The 19,678-nt window shown below is 48.8% G+C and overlaps 1 protein-coding gene across 3 annotated transcripts in view; it reads left to right on the top strand.

Annotated features, from left to right (window-relative positions):
- Nucleotides 1–18,926, top strand: part of CTBP2 (C-terminal binding protein 2) — a 129,954-nt gene extending 111,028 nt beyond the window's left edge. For all 3 annotated transcript variants that reach the window (XM_030453660.1, XM_030453658.1, XM_030453659.1), the window contains 8 exons: nt 9,528–9,682; nt 10,920–11,064; nt 12,690–12,896; nt 13,996–14,210; nt 14,757–14,887; nt 15,734–15,861; nt 16,834–16,951; nt 18,677–18,926. In XM_030453660.1, coding sequence (XP_030309520.1) covers nt 9,528–9,682; nt 10,920–11,064; nt 12,690–12,896; nt 13,996–14,210; nt 14,757–14,887; nt 15,734–15,861; nt 16,834–16,951; nt 18,677–18,857 — 1,280 coding nt within the window. In that variant the 3' untranslated portion in view covers nt 18,858–18,926. The remainder of the gene's footprint in view (nt 1–9,527; nt 9,683–10,919; nt 11,065–12,689; nt 12,897–13,995; nt 14,211–14,756; nt 14,888–15,733; nt 15,862–16,833; nt 16,952–18,676) is intronic.
- Nucleotides 18,927–19,678: the final 752 nt, after the last annotated feature.

The following is a 19,678-nucleotide window of genomic DNA, read 5'->3' as shown; positions in this document are numbered from 1 at the left end:
TATCCCATGGAGAACAGGTGGGGTTTGGTGGTCACTGCCAAGCCCAAAGTTTTGTTTGCTGAGTTTTTATGGTTCTGGGCTGTTTTAAATGTCAACAAGAATTCAGCACGTGCCCTTCTTACTTCAGTGTAACTGTGATAAAATCCTATGATAGGCTTCTAAAGCATTAGTTGTAAAAATAAATCAGCTTTAATAGCAAGTAGGTGGTAGTTAAGTGTTCTTGAATGTTAGTGTTTAGGGTTTTTTTCTCTCTAAGTTATGATCCAGGGCTGCAAGGAAGTGAGGGTGTTTATCTTGGGGAAACGAGTGGGATTTGCAGGCATTCTGTACTTTCCAGGGACCTGCCAGGGTTATTCCCTTGCTCAGATATTTCCAGAGTTGGTCTCAAATTCCTCAAAGAGTAACAGGAGAGCACAAGGGGCTCCGGATACAGACTGGGACAGGGAAAGAAGTAAAAAAATAAGATGACAAAAGCAGGAGCCCAGTGTGGGCTGTGAACGTGCTGCAGAAAAGCTGGAGACGTGGCAATGACAGTTTGGCTTTTCTTCTTTTGATCTTTGCTGTGGAAAAAGGGTGGGGAGCAGGGATGCAGCCAGGAGCAGGGATAGGAAGGGACGGAGCTGTCAAAGGCCCAGTGCCCTCAGCAGAAACATTTGATGTTCATAGGTTGAAGAAGGGATGGTTTTGGTCTCCACAAAAGATGACCTTGCAACAGGGTCACCTAACAGGCTGTTCCAGCTGGGCTTGTGCCTTTGGCAAGTGCCCAGGAGCTATTTTAATAGTTTTTACAAGGGATGAGGTTTTAGCAAGACCCCTGGATTTTGGCATGAGCTCCCTGTCTTTTTTCCTTTGATATCTAGCAAGCATCCCTCAGGCTGTGGATGAGCCCCTGGGATCATCCACAGTGTGTCCCACAGGGCTCAGGGACAACCCTTGTGCTTCTCTTTCTACTTTCTCTCTTTCTGCATTTATACCTTTGAAAGAAGCTGCTGGAGATGTCCAGGTAAACTTCAGGGATTGAAACCAGCCCTTGGCACAGGCCAGGGCTTCAGGTGCTCCCTGCTGGATGACAGCTCCCATCACAGCCCATGACATCTGTGGCATTGACAGGAGGAACCAAGGCATCTCCCAGCCCTTTTTGGCACTTGGCAGAGGTTCCTTTGGGGCAGCTCTTAGGGTCAGACTGGGCTCTCAGCAGAGGCTCCCTCGTTGCCCTTGAGGAAAGAGCATTAAGGTTGGATCCTCAGTTGGGACCTACAGAAAATCTCTGGAAGATCTCAGAAATGCCAGCAGAAGCAGAGCAGCTGGTGTGGGGCAGTGGTGATTCAGGCCGTCCCCATGCCAGGGCTGTTGCTGCCCATCAGCAGACTCATCTTTAGCTTTGAATTTTTACATCTCATCTTCTGAAACATCTTTACAGCCTCTGAATCCCTCAGGATTATTTGAAGCCTCCTACCCAGATGGCTGATAACCAGAGGCTCTCCACTGTGACCTCATGTAAAGCATCAGCATCTTTCTCCTTGGTTTTTATTTATTTTATCTTTAAAATAACCAAACCAACCAAACAAAAAGTTAATGAAAGCTGTCCATTTCCTGAAGTGGCTCATTAGGTTTTTTACTGCTCCAGTTTGCTTCCACTTGGATAGAAAGGAAAAAGACAGAAGGATAAAAAGGAAAAGGACCCAAAGGCAACCTGGGCTCTTGTCCCTCCTGAGTGATGCCACGGGGCTGGAATGCATCTCAGTGGTGAACATCACACCTGTGAGATGGAAAGAATATTGACTGCAGCTATAGTGGCAGCACTGGACAAGTTTCTGGGTGATATCAAGAAAGCCATCCACCAAATCCTACAAACAAGCTGTTTGCAGCCAAGTGCTTGCAGATGGAGCACGTTCAAGGAGAACTCGATTGGGTTTTTTGCTACCTTCCCCATACTGTTTTTAATAGGAGCTGCAAAGCTCAGCCCCTGGACAGTGGGACAGTTTGATGTCCATGTGGTGTCTGAATCATAACCACAACACAAACCCCAACTGGGTTTTTCTCCTTTTTTTCCCATCCCTCTCTATAAAAATTAAAAAAACCCAAACCAACCAACCAGAAAAAAAAACAAACAAACAAACAAGGAAAACAACCAACACCAGAAACTGAGCTCCCCTGAGCAAGAATTTTGTGTCCTGAGTGCTTCTTGTGGTGCTCTTGGTTGCATCTCTCATGGCCCTCATATCCTCTTCCATCTGCTCTGCCATCTTTGGTTATTTTGGGAATAATCAAAACACCAATAATTTGATATGAAGGCTCTGTGTTACTACTGTATTACTCTTTTATTGACTTACACCAATGTAGATACTTGCAGCTGTATCTAGAGTGCTCCTGGATGAGATGTAGTTCAGTCCAGAGATCACTTGATGGAAGAAGAGTGCTTGAGAGTTTTGTAAAGCTCATGCTTCACTTTCCTGCCCCAAGACAGCATCCTCTGCCATTGGTAGTGAGTGACATGGAGCTGGGTGCTTTAATGTGGGTAAACAGAAGGAGGTGGAGAGCAGTATCTGTTTCTGGTGTGTGTGACTCCAGGAATTCCAACCTGAGTAAGAAAATACCACACATGCACCCTCCCTGTATTTTTCCTGAGCATTTCTTTGTGGTTGGTGTCTGCTGCTGTAGTTCAGCTGGGGACTGTGATCACCACGTTCATATCAGCTAATAAGGATGTTGTTTTAAATGGGAATTTCCTAGGAATTTTTTTAAAAATACATTCTTAAGAGGAAGCCCTGCCAAGTTATCTGAAAAGGGAACTGGCAAAAAGCCAGCTCTTCTGTGCTGATGGAAGGAAATGTGCTGCAGAGGTCAGGAGTTTGCACGGGCTCTTCCCAGCAGCAGGTATGACTTTTTTCCTTTCTGTCAGGAACTCTACCCCTCATGGGGGAGGAGGGCCCTTGCTGCCTCTTTGCCCATCTCTCTGGAGCTCAGGAGTTTCTCTAAGGGGTCATTTCCCTTGCCAGAAGGGTCTGACATGGACCTCTGGGTTTTCCCCATGTTGTCCCCTTTCCCTGTGTGTTATCTGTGACCCACAGAGGTGGCTTCCCAGGGCTTTCCCCTCTGTGCTCCCCTGAAGTAGGATCAGTGCTGATTTACAGTCTACAGAAAAGGTTGCTCAGGACCACCAGGGAGTGAGGACCCTGGGATGATGGCTGGGACAGGAAATCCATGGAAAATTTGAGATTCTCAAGAAATGGGAATGAACATTCAAGAGGAGGATGTGCCTGAAAAGGGTTGTCAACCCGTGGCACAAGCTGCTCAGAGAGATGTTTGAATCACCATCCCTGGAGGGGTTTAAAAGGTGTGAGGGACTTGGTTTAGCACTGGACTTTGTAGAGTTGGGTTAATGGTTGGGCATGATGATCTTAAAGGTGTTACTGAATCACAGAATAGGATCATTGAATCATTAAGGTCTTTTTGGAAATAGAATTGAAAGGTTTTTTTTTTCTTGTCTGAGACTGAACTTCAGGAAGTCTGACACATCTTTTGATGTCTGTTACAGTGCTAGCTTTGGGCAATAAATCTTTGTTCTCCTTATTCATGGCCCTGTCCTACAATTCCAGGATTCTCCTGGACATCCAGAAGCACCTGATAGAGTCAGCAGAACCCTTGTGTGTTAGAGGGCTGTGTGTGCTGAGGAATTGCTGCCTGTTTCTGCCAGGTGTTTCCCTTGGACAGAGTAAGATGCAGCACTCAGAGTATAAAGTGGGAGTGAGATGCAGATTATTTTTTTTTTCCATATTTCTTGGATGAGGGTTGTCTCAAGCTCTTGCTTGGTGATGGTGACTGGAAAGAGAAAACAAAACAACTGCTCCAAGGAGTGAGCTGCCACGTGCTCTGGAGATGGGGGATTGCTCAAGTCCAACCTTCTTCCATCCTTCACCCTGTCCCCAGCAGCATTTCCCTGTGCTGCAGGAGTGGGGGATTGGGACAGCAGGGCTGCTTCTGTCTCTCTGACTCAAACCCAGCAAGACCAGAAAATGGGTATCTCCAAGTAGGTGTGGATCCTACCAGTGAGGTTCTGATGCTGGAAACCAGTTGATTTGCACAGCCAGAAAGAATTTGGCCCTTTGCTTCTGGCTGCTTAGATGAGATCAGCACAGTTTTGCTTTCCCCCAGTGCTTTGTGTTGGCTTTCGTGCTGCTGCTAGAGCCTATCAGCCTGATCCTGGAGCCTCCTTCAAAATAACTCCGCATGGAAAGGCATGTTTCATTTTTATTTTAGTTAAAAAATAAAATAAAATAAGCCCCACACAAACAAAACAACCCAAACAAACATAAAGCACAGTGTGGCACAGATTAAATCCATTTGAGACAACTCGAGAAAAAAACCCCGCCGTATGTGCAAGTCAATAGGAGGAGGGGAGTGGAAGGGGGGAAAAAGCAACTGTGACATATACAAACCCTTTAGTGTGCATAGCATAGGATTTTTTGGCTGGCACTCACATGATTTTTATTCAAGGGCTGGGAAAGAACTACGATTAGTTAAAAGCTTCGGCAAAGTCTGGAGGGAGTGCTCTGAAGAGTTGGGAGCCGCGCAGAGGTGACTGTAACTCCTCTCACAATTTCAGACCATTCTTCTGTGGCTCAGGACAAAAGCCTTTTCTTTTTCCCTCCGTGTTCAAAGGGACTTTTGTCTTGAGATGTTGCAGCTGTGGGCCGCGGGATTGCTTGTTTGAAGATACCCCCTCGTAGACGAAAGGAGAGGCAACGCACTGCAAAGTGGTAGTATTTTCTCATGTGTGGGTTCCCCCCCTTCCTCCTCCCTCCCTCCTCCTCCACTGCCATGTGTGGTTTTTAATAAGAAGAAGAATGTGGAGGCAACATTTTCCAGGCAAGGGGAAATTTCCTGTTTCTTTTCTGTTTGTTTAATAAAGTGTGTAGTTGAGTGTAAAACTGTAGCTACTCTTGTCGTGAACGGGTAATTCAGGCGAGTGTCAGGATTGCTTCTTGATGCACTTTTATATACTGCAAGTGAACATGTTTAAAGCCTTTTCCCTTTTTTTTTCTCCTTTTTTTCCTTTTTTTTTTTTTTTTTTTTTAATTCTGCATGGCGTAGGCAACTGAGATTAATAAGAATTAGGCAAATGGCTTCTGCTTTTGTTTCTGGGAGATGGTACCAGCCGTCTTGCGGTCACACAAAGGCTGCCATTTAGCAGGGAGCACTCCCTAATTCTCTTGGCAGGGGTGCCATTGGGATCGGATACAAGTGGGTGGCAAAGGGGAGGAGCAGCAGGAGAGGACAAGCAGGCTTTGTGTATTAAAAATGAAACAAAAGCACTTTATACGCGGGGCTGCGTGCAACAAGCGGCGCTGCCTGCGAGCCGGGGTGGAGTTTGAGTTCTCACTGTGACTGCAAAACCTTTTTTTCTTTTTTTCCCTAATTTCTTTTTTTTTCCCCCATAAACCCTCCCTCCTCTCTCTCTTCCTTACCAAGCTCTCCCTGCAGTGCTGGTGAGGATCTGCGGGCAGCTAAAAAACCCACATATCAAACAAGATTCGCCACAACTTGGCAGGAAAGGCTGAGGCTTTGAGGTGGTGGGGAGGATCTGCTGAGTTGATGAGGCTCGTGGGAGAGAGAGATGAGCCCACCCCAGCCCCAAGGAGAGCTTCTCTGCTGCCTGTACCACCCTGGTGTTCTCTGCTGCCTGTACCACCCCGGTGTGCTCTGCCGCCTGTACCACCCCGGTGTTCTCTGCCGCCTGTACAACCCCGGTGTGCTCTGCTGCCTGTATGCGGGGAGGCAACGTTGGGCTTGGTTCACCCAGCACCATTCCCCTCGGTGGAATGAGAGGTTTTTGCAAAGTGAAAGGGTTAATGGCTGTAATGTTTTATCAGAATTGAAGAGGGGAGGAGTGTCTGGCTGTTTAATTACTTTCTAATCCATAGCATACCTCGTTCTTAATGAAGCGGTGGCACGCAGAGCAAACATGCTGTAGGAGCTCAGGTAAAGAGGAGGCAAACTGAGTTTCACTTGGTTTTGTCAGCTCAAGTGTTCTGGTTTGGATGTGTTTGTGTGTTCAGGAGACAGGAGCCAGGCTGGTGAAGAGGAGAGGCAGGCAAGGAAAATACACGGAGGTTGAAGTTGCAAACCTGCCAATGGTTTTTTATTATTTCCATACTTCATCTCGTATTAATTGGCTTCAAAACTTTCCTGGTGGGGCTGAGGTAAATTCCCACATTGGAGTAGGAGAACTGAGAGAGACATTCCTCTGAATACCTTCCAGTTTCCAGCCAGCCTTATCCTCAGTGACTGCACACTGGTGTGCAGGTGAGGGTGACATGCCTAAGGTGTCACCATGCACAGTGACATCCCTGATCTTGAGCAAAGACAGATGCTGTTTCAAAAAAATGAAAAAGCAAACAAAAAAAAGCCTTAAAAAAAAAAAGCTGTGTTTCATTTGACTTTCAAAGAAGCTTGTGTAAGGGCAGCATAATAAAACTGTTATTTTGGGGCTCAGATTAAATGTCAGTTTCAGAGACCCCCTGGTTTCATCTTCCATGTGCCACCGCCACCCTGCCCTGCCTGAGGGTGCTCCAGGTCCCTGGTGGGCACCAAGCTCTGCCCTCAGCTTGCCCAGACAGAGGTGAACAGCATGGGGATGGTGGCCACCAGGGCTGGGATTACCACAGCCACCTCACCCCTTCATCTGATGCCTTTTTATTTACAGTTGTGAGGCTGGTAGGTGATGCCCTAAGCCTCAGAGATCACAAGTGTTAGTAAGTGTTTTAAGTCAGGGTTATAATTCACTCTCTTGTTAACCTGAGAAAGCAGTCTAGCTGTGGAATAGTGCTTCGTGTAAGGATTGTGTAAGCTTTCTGAGATTTGTGCATGTTTTCATTCTTGCTTATCTGCTTATGCCAAGCTTCTTTCCATTATCCAAATCATCTCGGCTCTCTACCCTGCCCACTGACACACTTGCACTTCCATCTGGATGAAATGCACACAAACATAATGCATTACTTCCAGCATTTGCTAATGGAGATCTTGGGAGGAAACACAGAGGGAAGGAGCCATCCCTGTAGTGCTGGTCTGTAATGCCAAAAATCTTCTGCTGGGTTTGTTGGTTGGTTATCGATTTTTTACAGTGGATTCAGTAAACAGGGATGGAAGGACATTAAAGCCTCTCTACTAAACCTGCCTGTTTCCATGGGGTTGATTTTTGCCATGCAAAATGAATATAACTGTGGGGTGTCCCAGGTTTCATAGGCAGCAGTGTGGATCCCTCTCCAGGTGGTGCTCTTGGTGCTGGTGTGATCCAGGAGGTACTTATTGCTTTGGCCCATGGCACCCATGTCTGTCACAAACACATCAGCTGGAGGAGATCTTGCTAATTCTTTATCCAACAGCAATCTGGACAAAAAGGCACTTTAATTCTGCCTTGAAAACAAACCACACCAAATGAGTGCATTGCTCTTCTCATTAGTTTCTTTTCCTCACTATCATTTTTCTGGCCCGTGGGGCAGCTGTGACACTGCCCTTGCTGCTGACCACAGTCCAGAGGGCTGGAACAATTCCTGGTTTACACTGTGAGTAAGTAAGAAGTGATAACTCTGGTGTAGAGCACCAGGGGGGGAAATGCTCTGATCCAGAGGTAGGGAAGGTGTTCCCTGTGTCTGATCACCCCTCTGTCCAAGGATCACACACCCGCTGTGCTTAAAGGCAAGGCAGATGTTGGCTGGTAGCCCCAGAAGGGTCTTGTGCAGAAGGGTTTTGGTAAGAAGAGGGACTTTGCTGAGGCTGATGTGAGGGGGTTTGAAGGTTCAGACCCCAGCTCTCCAGACCTGGCCATCTCATGGTGTGGCAGCAGAAAGAAACCACTACTTTGTTCCCAGAGCACCTGCTTCCCCCAGTGGTGCTTTTTCCAGAAAGCACCTGGATAGCCAAAAAAGATAGCTCAGCTATTTTGTACAGTCCTAATGTTATAAATTCCCTTACTGAGTGGTAGAAATTTCAAAGTGACTTGTCCAAAAATGAAGGAATTAATCCCCAGCAGAGCAATAAATAGGATTTAAAAATCAGCCTTTGCAGCCCTTGGTGCTGATGGTTCCTATCCTCACCTCTGCCTGCAGAACGTGTCCTTGTGAAACAAGAGAAAAAGCAGCACAGCTGAACAGACCCCCCAGATACAAACAGTTGCAAGGGAGCAGCCTGTGAGAAGGTGTTGAGAAGAGTGGTGGAGTGGGGTCTGGAGCTGTTTCATACCCTGAGTGCAGGTCCTTCCCCCTAGCCCCAGCTGCACATCCCAGAGCATCCTGTGGGATGTAGGAATAGACCAGGTTTGGATTTAGAAAGTAAACTGAGCTTCACCGTGGCCACTTCTGAAGCCTTTGGGTAGTTGGTAACATCATACACCATAGGTTTGTATGCTAGAGGTCCTCAGGGTCCTGCTTTTTTGGTGATTTTCTAATAATCCTGTGGGTTTTTAAGGGGATGTGTGTTTGGAGTTGACTTTCTGAGGTGGTCAGAATGGTAAAGTCATTCCTTAAAAAAACAGACCAAGTGCCAGAGTACTTCTGCAGAGTGAAACCTCAGCCCTCCTGCAGGCAGGGGAAAAAATTCCTGTGGCTTGGGTTTCACTCCTGAGGTGCTAAATGAAAGGGCTGAAGAGGCTGACAGCTTCCATGGTTTGTTGGCTCCATGGCCTGAGGCAGTGAGGAGCAGCAGGGCAGGGACACATCCCCATCCACGGAGCAAACCCATGTTTCCTCTTCAGCCTGGGAAGAACTCCAGCCATGCTCCCAAAAGAAAATCATAGAATGGGAGGGGTTGGAAGGGACCTCTGGAGATCCCCCAGTCCAACCCCAGGATTACCCAGGGCAGGACACACAGGAACACATCCAGGAGGGGTTGGAAAGGCTCCAGAGAAGGAGACTCCACAACCTCTCTGTCTCCCTCCTCCTCCAAGCCCAGAAGTTTCTTCTCATAGAATCATAGAATTGGCTGGGTTGGAAGGGACCTCAGAGATCATCAAGTCCAACCCTTGATCCACTCCCGCTGCAGTTCCCAGCCCATGGCACTGAGTGCCACATCCAGGCTCTTTTGAAATATCTCCAGACACAGAGAATCCACTACTTCCCTGGGCAGCCCATTCCAATGCCTGATCACCCTCTCCAGAAAGAAATTCTTTCTAATCTCCAACCTAAACTTCCCCTGGCACAACTTGAGACCCTGCCCTCTTGTCTTGCTGAGAGTTGCCTGGGAAAAGAGCACAACCCCCCCCTGGCTCCATCCTCCTTTCAGGCAGTTGGAGAGAGTGATGAGGTCTCCACTGAGCCTCCTCTTCTCCAGCCTCAACACCCCCAGCTCCCTCAGCCTCTCCTCATAGGATCTGTGCTCATGTTATCCAGTCAGGACCTTGGCATTCCATTGCCATCATCATCCCCCCAAAAATTTGTTGTGTGGGCTGAAACCACGTGCTGCTCACCCAGCATGGGAACTACACTCAGGAATCACTGCAGGTGTAAAAAAATCACTCCTTCTGCTTGCAGGTATTCGTCCTCAAATCATGAATGGCCCCATGCACCCCCGGCCCCTGGTGGCACTGCTGGATGGCAGGGACTGCACTGTGGAGATGCCCATTTTGAAGGACCTGGCAACAGTGGCATTCTGTGATGCACAATCAACTCAGGAGATTCACGAGAAGGTGAGGGAAGCTGGGAGGGCTGGGCTGGGCTGGGAGACATGTGCTGCTGCCTTCCTCTTCCACTTCCTCCTGAGCAAAAAGTCTACAGGGCTGCACTTGGAGGTTGTCAGAAAAAACATCAACAGAAGTCACCACAGATTGAAATTCAGCAAAGGTGGTTTGTAAGCCAGATGTTATTTGGGGGGAAAACAAAAAGCTCAACTTATCTCTCAGCATCTTTTTTTACACATCCTTTTTTTTTTACTTTTTTTTTATTTGTGTTTTCATTTTCTTGAAGTCTGCTTGCACCCTGCACCTCCCCAGCTGTGGCACAGTTACTCTGGCTTTCCCACCACCATCCCACGCTGCAGCTGATGGGTCTCCTCAGGTTTGGCTGCACCTCAGCAGCTCATTTCTCCCTGTCAGAGAGATGGCAGTTTGCAGGCAGAACCTTGCAGTGTGGACAGATGTTTGTGCTTAGAAGCTCAGCTAGTTGTAAATACTTTTAAAATTGGGTTTTTGTGCCCATTTAGGTAACTCACTGAGGTTTGAAGGGATCAATAATCACTTCTCTAGAAAAGGGAACTACAAATAGCATGGGTGCTGATCTTTGCAGCATTTCAAATATTGAATGTGGGAGAAGGAGGGCACATTTTATGATACATTGATATATGAGCCTGTCTTGGAGAACTTGGATAGGTCTTGGGTTTCCAGAGCTCCGAGGTAGCTTATGGTGAGCACTAATGAAGATCAGAATCTCCTCTGAAGGGGCTGGAGTACAGCCTGAAGTGACTGTACAGCCTCACACAGATCTTGTCCTGAAAGCATACAGGAGAGGTCAATGTGAACAGTTTGACAGGTATTTGTGCTTCAAACAAAAGAAGGTCGAGGAGTTAAGAGTGACACAGTTGTGTTGAAAACCAGTAAATACTGCTGTAAAACCAAATTCCTTTTTAAAAGCAGAATTCCTGCTGCTTGGAAGCAGAGGGATTATCTCCATCAGATTATGGAGAAGGGTCTGAGTGAGTGACAGGCTCAGTTTTCCTCTCCCTTGTCTCCCTAGACCTAACATCATAATTTTCAGACCTCTATCCAGTCTGTTCTCAAAGGAAACAGCCTTGGTGTCGGTGGTCTCCCCCTGATGGCTTTGGTGACACCTGAAAGTGTCATCTTACACCATGCCTGGGTCAGACAGCAGTAAAACTGTGTAAAATTCCTAATTTAGGTCCTGGCTTCTGACATCTCTGTTGTGTTCCAGGTATTAAATGAAGCTGTTGGGGCAATGATGTACCACACCATCACGCTGACTCGAGAAGACCTAGAGAAGTTCAAGGCCTTGCGGGTCATTGTCAGAATAGGCAGTGGCTATGACAACATTGACATCAAAGCTGCAGGGGAGCTTGGTAAGTCCCAGCTCTGCACCCTGATTCCCTCCCACATCCCCCCCCCAAGGCTTTAAAATCACCACCAGTAGCTGCTGCTTCCCAGGGGAATGTGCTGGCAAAGTGGAGCTGCAGGCAGGAACTCCCAAAGGGGGTGAATCAGCCCCTAAAATTACAGTTGCCTTTTGTGTGTGTGTGTGTAGAGAATATTATGGCAAGAGAACGTGACCAAGAACTAAACAAAGTGGTGAAGTTTTAGATGGCAGCTCTTGGGCTCACAGTGTTAAAACTTCCCCATCAGAGTCCCTCATTCCTACACCTTCCCTGTTCCAGGTACCCCTGGTACTGATGAGTGTTCTGCTGGAACACTGACAGGTTCCTGTCTCTGGAGAGTTGACCTGGCTTTAGCAAAATTGGAGGAAGGGTGTTTTAGTAGATTTTGCTAAGTAAAATTACTCTCTTGACCTGGTCATTACTCTCTGGTTCCTGGTCATGCCCACACTGCTGGGAACATGGCATGTCAGGTGGTGGAGCAGGAATTGTGCATTTGATTCTTGCTGCCTCCTTTCCTATCTTATCAGGGGTGCCTCAGGAACCTGAAAAAGAGATTTACTGTATGGTCATGTTATGTGGGCTGCCAAAACACAGGGGGTCACCTGGTCAGAAAGGAGCCCTTGGGCCCAGCTGGGGGAATTCTTGCACACCTGGGTTTGTGGGGTACGTGGCTGTCAGACAGTGCTGGAGCTCCCAGATTTCCATCCTGGTTTGGGTGGTCACACAGACCTTTGGCATTCTGCAGACCCCTAAGTGGGAGAGTTTAATTGTATCCATGATTTCAGCAGCTGAGTTACAGCTGGTTTTGATGATCTGCTCCCAAGATTCAGCCTATCAGGCAGTCCTGTGACAGTGTTTAGGATGTCTTGTATTAAAGGTTATCTCTGGGGAAGTGAGGAATAACAGTGTGAGCCATTTCACGGGGTAATTGCAATAAGAGAGTTTCAAATAGTCATTCCTAAAAAAGCAATTCCCAATGTAGTGAATTATGTTTTTTTCTCGAGGGGAGAGCAGTGTCTTCCCAACGTAATGGTTTCTTCATGTTTTTAACTCTTATTGTTATTATCCATTATAACAATGTTCTGAGGCTTTTGACATCAAGAAAGGGAAAATATAACGAATAAAGTAATGGGATACTGCTGTATAATCCTTCTTTTTATACTTGGCAAATTGGGTGGCCAAATGATGTGGTTCTGAGTAGAAAATGTAATGACTCCCCACAAATGTAGCGGAAAGTTTAATTGGTATTGCTTCCCATAAGGTAGATTCTCAACTGTGCACTCAATAAATGACCAGTGTCTAAATGACCAGTGTCTAAACACCCTGCCTGGCCACACGCTGTCAGCTGCCTCCACCTTGCTGACCAGTTTCACCAGTTTCCAAACTGGTGAAGACACCCCCAGAGGAAGGTTCCTATTTTGAACACTCCCGCCATGGGTTTTTAATTTCCTTGCCCAATCCTAAAACCCACGGTCTTCTTGGGATCCCTCCCTCTCTCCTATCGGGCTGGGGGCTTGGGGGAGGTGTCCAGCATGGATTCTGGGTGGCCACCTTGAGCCATGGTCATTTTTTTGTGACCTTCCTCTCCTCAGGGATCGCCGTCTGCAACATCCCCTCGGCTGCCGTGGAGGAGACGGCCGACTCCACCGTCTGTCACGTCCTCAACCTCTACAGAAGGAACACGTGGCTCTACCAGGCCCTGAGGGAAGGCACCAGGGTGCAGAGTGTGGAGCAGATCCGGGAGGTGGCCTCTGGTGCTGCCCGCATCAGGGGGGAGACGTTGGGGCTCATCGGCTTCGGTAGGTTGGGGAGGGGAAAGGGACTCTGCAAACCCTGCCAACTCCAGCCTTCCAGGAAGGCTCCCTACCATTGCACTGCCCTAAGAAGGTCCCAAAATGGGTGTTTTCAAACCTGGAATTGCCACAGTGGGATTCTGATGCTGATTTTTCAGGGAAGGAGGTGTATTTTGTGAGCTTGGGCTGAGCCCTTGGAGGAGCGCTGGGGAAACCAGCTGTAATGCTGTTGTCCTCTGCTGAAACATCCCTGAATCCCAGAGTTGGGTTGGAAGAGACCTTAAAAATCACTTAGTTCCAACCAGGGACACTTCCCACTAGACCAGGTTGCTCCAAGCCCCATCCTTAAGCTCCAGTTCCACCAACTTGCCTCTTTTTGAGCCCTTCTGTCCTGCGTGGTGCCCAGGCTGGGTAAAACATCAGATCCTCAGTTCCCCTCTACCTATTGAGGGTTTCAGCTTTAGCACCAGCATCTCTGTGCCCAGCTGGAGAAGTTTTAAGAGGTGAATAACAAACAGAGGCCTTGCACACAGGGCACAAGGGGTGGGGACAGGCAGGAGAGTCCCAGCAGCACTGCAGGCATCCTTCCCACCACGGATGAGCCCTTTGCTTCTAAGTCCCAGCAGCTGTCTTTGTCATGCCCATTACCCAGCTGTTCAGCAAGAGGCTGAAGAACCTATCCCAGAAAAAGTTGCCTAAAAAAAGGGGGGGTGGTGGTTTTATTTTTTTCCCCTCTTCCTTTTAGGTTTTTCTTGGTAGACACAGCCCTGCAGAGGATTGTTTCTCTGTGATGTCCAGAGCTGCTCATTGTGCCTTCTCTGCCAGACCTGCATGGCTGTGACTGCTGCCATGTGCTGGCAGGTGCCTAATGGCCTCACCCATCATTTTTTTTTGGGTGGTTTTCTTTTAATTTTAACAGAAACAGTTCCCATTTGCTAGACCCAAGCACTGCCCTCCCTCTGCAAAGCGGCCTGGGTTTGCTCTGCAGCCGGCATCCCAGGAGGTCAGAGGGGACCCCAGGGAAATCCCTAGGACAGGAGAGCACATCCAGGTGGATCTGGTTGGTGGGAATCAGTGGAATCATCTCTCTTTCCCTCCCCTCCAGGTCGCACTGCTCAGGCTGTCGCCGTTCGAGCCAAGGCCTTTGGCTTCAACGTCATCTTTTATGACCCATACCTGCAGGATGGGATTGAGAGGTCCCTTGGTGTCCAGAGGGTCTACACACTCCAGGACCTGCTCTATCAGAGTGACTGTGTCTCCTTGCACTGTAACCTTAATGAACACAACCACCACCTTATCAACGACTTCACGATCAAGCAGGTGATTCCCCTCACACCCAGGAGAGAGTGGGTGCTGGTTTGGGGTCCCTCTGTGCTGGTTTGGGGTCCTTCTGTGCTGGTTTGGGGTCCTTCTGTGCTGGATGGGGGTCCCTCTGTGCTGGTTTGGGGTCCCTTTGTGCTGGCCACAGCAGGATGGTGCCTTAGGGGTCTGTGGGCTGGTTGCACCCACGAGCCCATTCATCTCCCCATGGTGTTACCTTGAGTTCACAAGATCACAGAATGGCCAAGGTTGGACAGAACCCTAAAAATCATCCAGTTCAAACCTCCCTGCACAGGCAGAGACACCTTCACTGCTCCTTGGTGTGGAGGTAACAGCAGGCATTGGTTTTGTTTGCCAGTACCAGCCAGATCTGGACTTTCTGTAGGAAAAAAACCCCACGTGCACCAGGACAGGGATTGCTCTGGGGCAGGAGCAGAGCTTCTCAGCACGAAAACCAGGGAGATACCCACGGGTATTGCATCAGGGTGGGGGTAGGAGTGGATCAGCACACTGAACCCACTCTCATATCTCCTTTTCCACCACCAGATGAGGCAGGGAGCATTCCTGGTGAACACAGCCCGTGGGGGGCTGGTGGATGAGAAGGCCTTAACCCAAGCCCTGAAGGAGGGACGGATACGAGGGGCTGCGCTCGACGTGCACGAGTCTGAACCCTTTAGGTAAAGCTCTGGCTTTTTTTTGTTTTGGTTTTTATTTTTAATTGGGTTGCCATCCATCATGGCGTGTCCAGGGGGTACCCAGCACCCTCTGCCTTGTCACACAGCACCCTCTGCCTTGTCACACAGCTCCAGCACTGCAGGACCCTCCTGATGGTTTGAGGAAAGGTGGCAGCACCTTGCAGCAGCCATCTGGTGTGGGCTGGCAGGAGGGTTGCGGGGGTTCAAAGGGATTCTGAGAGCTTAGAACAAGAAATCAGCCTGGGTTTCCAAAAAAACAAACCCAACCAAGTGCTCAGTATTTCATAAGGACAAATTTACTGTGGGAGTTTGGGGCATTTTTTGCCTGCAGGCTGCAGCTAGCAGGAAAGGGGGCAGTTGTCAGGGGGAGCACAGCTCCCCTCACCATAAACAGGGATGGAGGTAGAACTAGTGGTTTGCTTGTGTTTCCAGAAGCAATCTTAAAAATAAAAAGGAACATAGCTCCTACCAAGGGTAAAGCCTGTGCTGGGTGACCTGCAGCCCATCCATACATCCCCACACTGCTGCAGAGACACCCCCAAACACTGCTTCCCATGAGAGCATTAAGAGCAGGTTGGTTTTACAGCCCTCTTGGCTCTTTCTGGTGAATTTTCAGTTTAAAGCCTGCACAGGAGCTGCATCCCCCTCTCCCCCAGCACTTTGGAGACCATTTCAGGCTGTCTGGACCCTCCAGTGCCACAGGAGAGGGGCTGCAGCCAGAGGTTTGCGTATGCGGAGGGCAGGCTTAGAAGCCATTGGGCTGATCATCTTCTGTTCTCTCTTTCAGCATTGATTAATTTTAATTTTTTTCTCTCCTCCTGCCCTCAGTTTTGCTCAAGGCCCTTTGAAAGATGCCCCTAATTTAATCTGCACTCCCCACACAGCGTGGTACAGCGAGCAGGCATCCCTGGAGATGAGAGAAGCTGCAGCTACCGAGATCCGGCGTGCCATCACAGGTACCCAGGGGCAGCTCAGCCCTGTCCTGCCTGCAGCCAGGAGGGGCAGAGACAGGGATCCACCTCAGCAGGAGCCCAGGAAAAGGGGTCTAACCCTCATTTTCTTCCCAGCAAAAAGAGCTGAGAAACCAAACTTGAATTTTCTGTCGTTTGGGGTTGTTTGTGGTTGGGTGAGGGGCTGTTTGTTATTGTCCTTTTTGGGGTTTTTTTGGTTTTGTTTTGGGGTTTGGTGTTTTTGTTGTTTGTTTTTGTTTGTTGTGGTTTGTTATTTCATTTTTTTAATTAGTGGGGCTACTTGTCCAGCATGGCAAAGATCAGTGTCCATGACTGGGGACAAAAGGACATTGAAGCAATACTTGCTGCTCCCTTTAATGGTGCTCTTCCACAAGGTGGTGCAGACCATAGCCAGAACCAAGGTCCCAAAGCAGTGAAGACACCTCTATCCACCTCTTGCTGTCACAAAACAGAATCACAGAACATTTAGGTTGGAAGAGAGCTCCAAGATCACCCAGTCCCATCTTTATCAACACCATAATCTAACTACTACACCATGTCCTTAAGGACCAGGTCCAAATGCCTTTTAAATGCCTCCAGGGATGGTGACTCCACCACTGTCCTGGGCAGTCCATTCAGGCTGTTTGGTGTGGGTGATATTCCAGCAAATGGATGGTTCTCTTCTAAAAACTGACACACACACACACACACACCCCTTGCTGCCCTGGCTGCAGAGTTTCAGGTCTGGCCAGCCCCTGCTCCAGGGAGCAGCATTCCTGAAAGCTGAGCTGGGACTCAGCAATCTGACCTCCAACCTGCACCTCAGGCCAGCCCAAAGCTCCTCCTGACATGAGGGATCCCATGCCTGCCCCCCACCTTATTAACAAACAAAATGAAATGGAAAATCAGGAGCTCATTAGCAGAGGGTGATGAAGCTGGGACTTGCCTGACACATCTCACCTTTCTTACCAACTCCAGGGCGCATCCCAGACAGCCTAAGGAACTGCGTGAATAAGGAATTCTTTGTCACAACAGCCCCGTGGTCAGTAATAGATCAGCAAGCAATTCATCCAGAGCTCAATGGTGCCACGTACAGGTAAGAGGGAGAAGGGGACCCGCGCAGCCGCCTTCCCCTCCACAGGAAGGGGTGGGAATTCCAGCTTGGAAAAGCAGCACAAAAGCAACAATTTCTACATCGGCTCAGCCGGTGCCTGCGATGTCCCCATCCATCGGGACTGGCAGTGACATCGCTGTGATTGTTACCACTGCTTGCTTTATCCAGGGGTTTATAAAGCCTTCCAGTCCTCCAGAGGGCTGGGTGGCACCTGGGTGGCATCTCCCCAAGTGCCAGGACCCCCAGACCTGCCAACAAGCAGGACACAACTCCCAGACTGAAGCAGCAATTGCAGATTTGCTCTGCACTTCTGTCTGTGCCCTCCCCTGGGCTGGGACCTGGCCCAGCTCGTGGTTTCCTGAGCCAGGGTAAAAACACCAAGTACAGGTCTGTACCCTGGCTGGGCAAATTTCCACCTAAATCTCTGAGGTCAGCATTACTCATTGCTCCACTTTGGATGGCTCCAAGCACCCTGATAGGAGACACCAGGCATGAGGACTCAGCTGGAGCACAGGCAGCCTTCAGCCCAGCACCAAGCAGACTTTGAGTAGAAGACAAACTCGTGGGCACCTCAGTGCTGTGAGAAGGCAGAGGCAGGAGCACCCCCAGCCTTTGAGAGGGCAAAACCCTGAGCATCCCATGTGCCCTGGCCCTGCAGGATGACCACTGCCTGGGGGGAAGGCAGATTGCTCACTTTGCCCAGCAGAACCTGAGGACTGAAACCTCCAAACCTGCTGAAAACTTCACCCTTGGTCCTGCCCCCCACTGCTCCCAGGCACGTGGGCACTGGCATTACCCTGGGGACAAGCTGTGCCTTCCAGGCTTAACCTCTGCAGGGTGCTTCATCCTTCCTAAGCTCCTTGGGAGCCACGGCCCTGGTGCCCCTTTAAGCTGGGGTCAGCTCCTCACCTACCCCACCTTCATGGGCAGGTAGAGCCTCTCCCTCCCTTCCCCTCTGCCTGGCCCTGAGGTGCAGCAGCAGCAGCAGGGACCTGCTCAGTCCCCACACAGCCCCCAGACCTCCAGAGAGCTTTGGCCTCATTGCCCTCACATCACATCTTCCCCGTGGACAGCTCAAGAAATTCTCCTTTCTTCTCCTTTGTCAAGCTCAGTGTTGGTTCTAGGAATACACAGAACTCACCCTGCTCTGAGAAAGGCAGAGGGGCTGCAGCCCCCTGTGTCTGCTCTCTGGTTCCCTGAGGAAGCTGCAGCTCACCTGATGGAGAGGCAAACCTTACAAACCATCCTACAAACCTTACAATCCTTCCTTACAAACCTTGCAAACCTTCCTACAAACCTTACAAAGCTTCCTACAAACCTTCCCAAGCAGGCGTGGGTGTTCAAAGGCTCTGCAGAGCAGGGATGATTAAGTCATTAAGGGTGATGGCATTTACCCTGTCAGAGAGCATTCCAGATGATCCCTTACCCTGTTCTTTTCCAAAGAGAAAAGCTTCCTGATGGTTCAAGGAGCTGTTGGAAGGTACAGCACAAGATGCAAGCCCAGTATCCCAGTGAAGGACACTCAGCTAAGGCCCAGCAGCACTGATCTAACTTCAGTTCTCCCTTGTCACTTAAAGGAAAATCCCCAGCTGGTAGAGAAGTGGAACCTTTGCAGCTCGTTTCCTCCATCTCCTCTGCATGGTTGGATGATTGGCTCTGTCTGAGCTGTGCTGTGACAAACCTGCCTCTCTCTGTCCCCTCTGCCAGGTATCCCCCTGGGATGGTGACTGTGGCACCAGGAGGAATCCCAGCAGCCATGGAAGGCATCATTCCCGGCGGCATCCCCGTGACCCACAACCTTCCCACAGTGGCACATCCTTCCCAAGCTCCATCTCCCAACCAGCCCACAAAACACGGGGACAACAGGGAACATCCCAACGAGCAATAGCAGATAATTTAAACATAAATAACAGATAAAAGGCATTCAATAAACTCGGGACCAAGAGACATTGGAAAAGAAGTTATACACGAACTAAGGAAAAACAAAAACAAAACAAAAACAAAGGAATTTGATACTAAATTTGTAATGTTGATTTTGGACAGAGGCATCATTGATGTTCCAGTGTTACTGACAAGGAGATAGCAGTCAGGACTGGGGAGAAGCCCTGAAGAAGTCACCTGCTTACTGAAGCACTGAAAACAAAACAAAACCTAGGATGTGATACATTAATGATCAACTTCTGTTATTGTGTGTTGAGTTTCCTTCATCTGTGCATCAATCACATGAATAAAAATAGATTTTTTTTTCCCCCCCCCTCAATTCCTTGGGAAGGACAGGGCTTCTGCACCTGTTTCCAAGCATTTGCATTGAGCAATCCTCACAGAATTAACACAGAAATGTAAGAGGAAACCATTATGTGGCTTCAGCCCTTTCCTTACTCTTATTACCTCTTCAAAGGGGAAGCATCCCTCCTGGCTTAGAAGAAAAAAAAAAAAAACAACAATAGTAATCCTTTTTTTCTTTCTTTTTTTTTCTTTTTTTTTTTTTTTTTTCTGCAGTCTCACAGGGCCAGTGATGTGTAACAGATGTTCTCCTGCCAGGTTTAAGTTGTAGCCATTCCAGCCAGGATCTGTGGGATGGGGAAAGCAGAAAGGGCTCCTGGCAATGCTGCCCCCCTCCCTAAAACTCCCCCCAAACTCCCAGCTAACAAACCCCCAAACTGCCAGGCTCTTCTCTGCCCAATACACTGAATAAAGTAGCTGTGCATT

Source organism: Calypte anna, chromosome 6 (assembly GCF_003957555.1).
Source record: "Calypte anna isolate BGI_N300 chromosome 6, bCalAnn1_v1.p, whole genome shotgun sequence".
NCBI lineage: Eukaryota > Metazoa > Chordata > Aves > Apodiformes > Trochilidae > Calypte > Calypte anna.
This window is presented reverse-complemented; position numbering and strand designations above follow the sequence as displayed.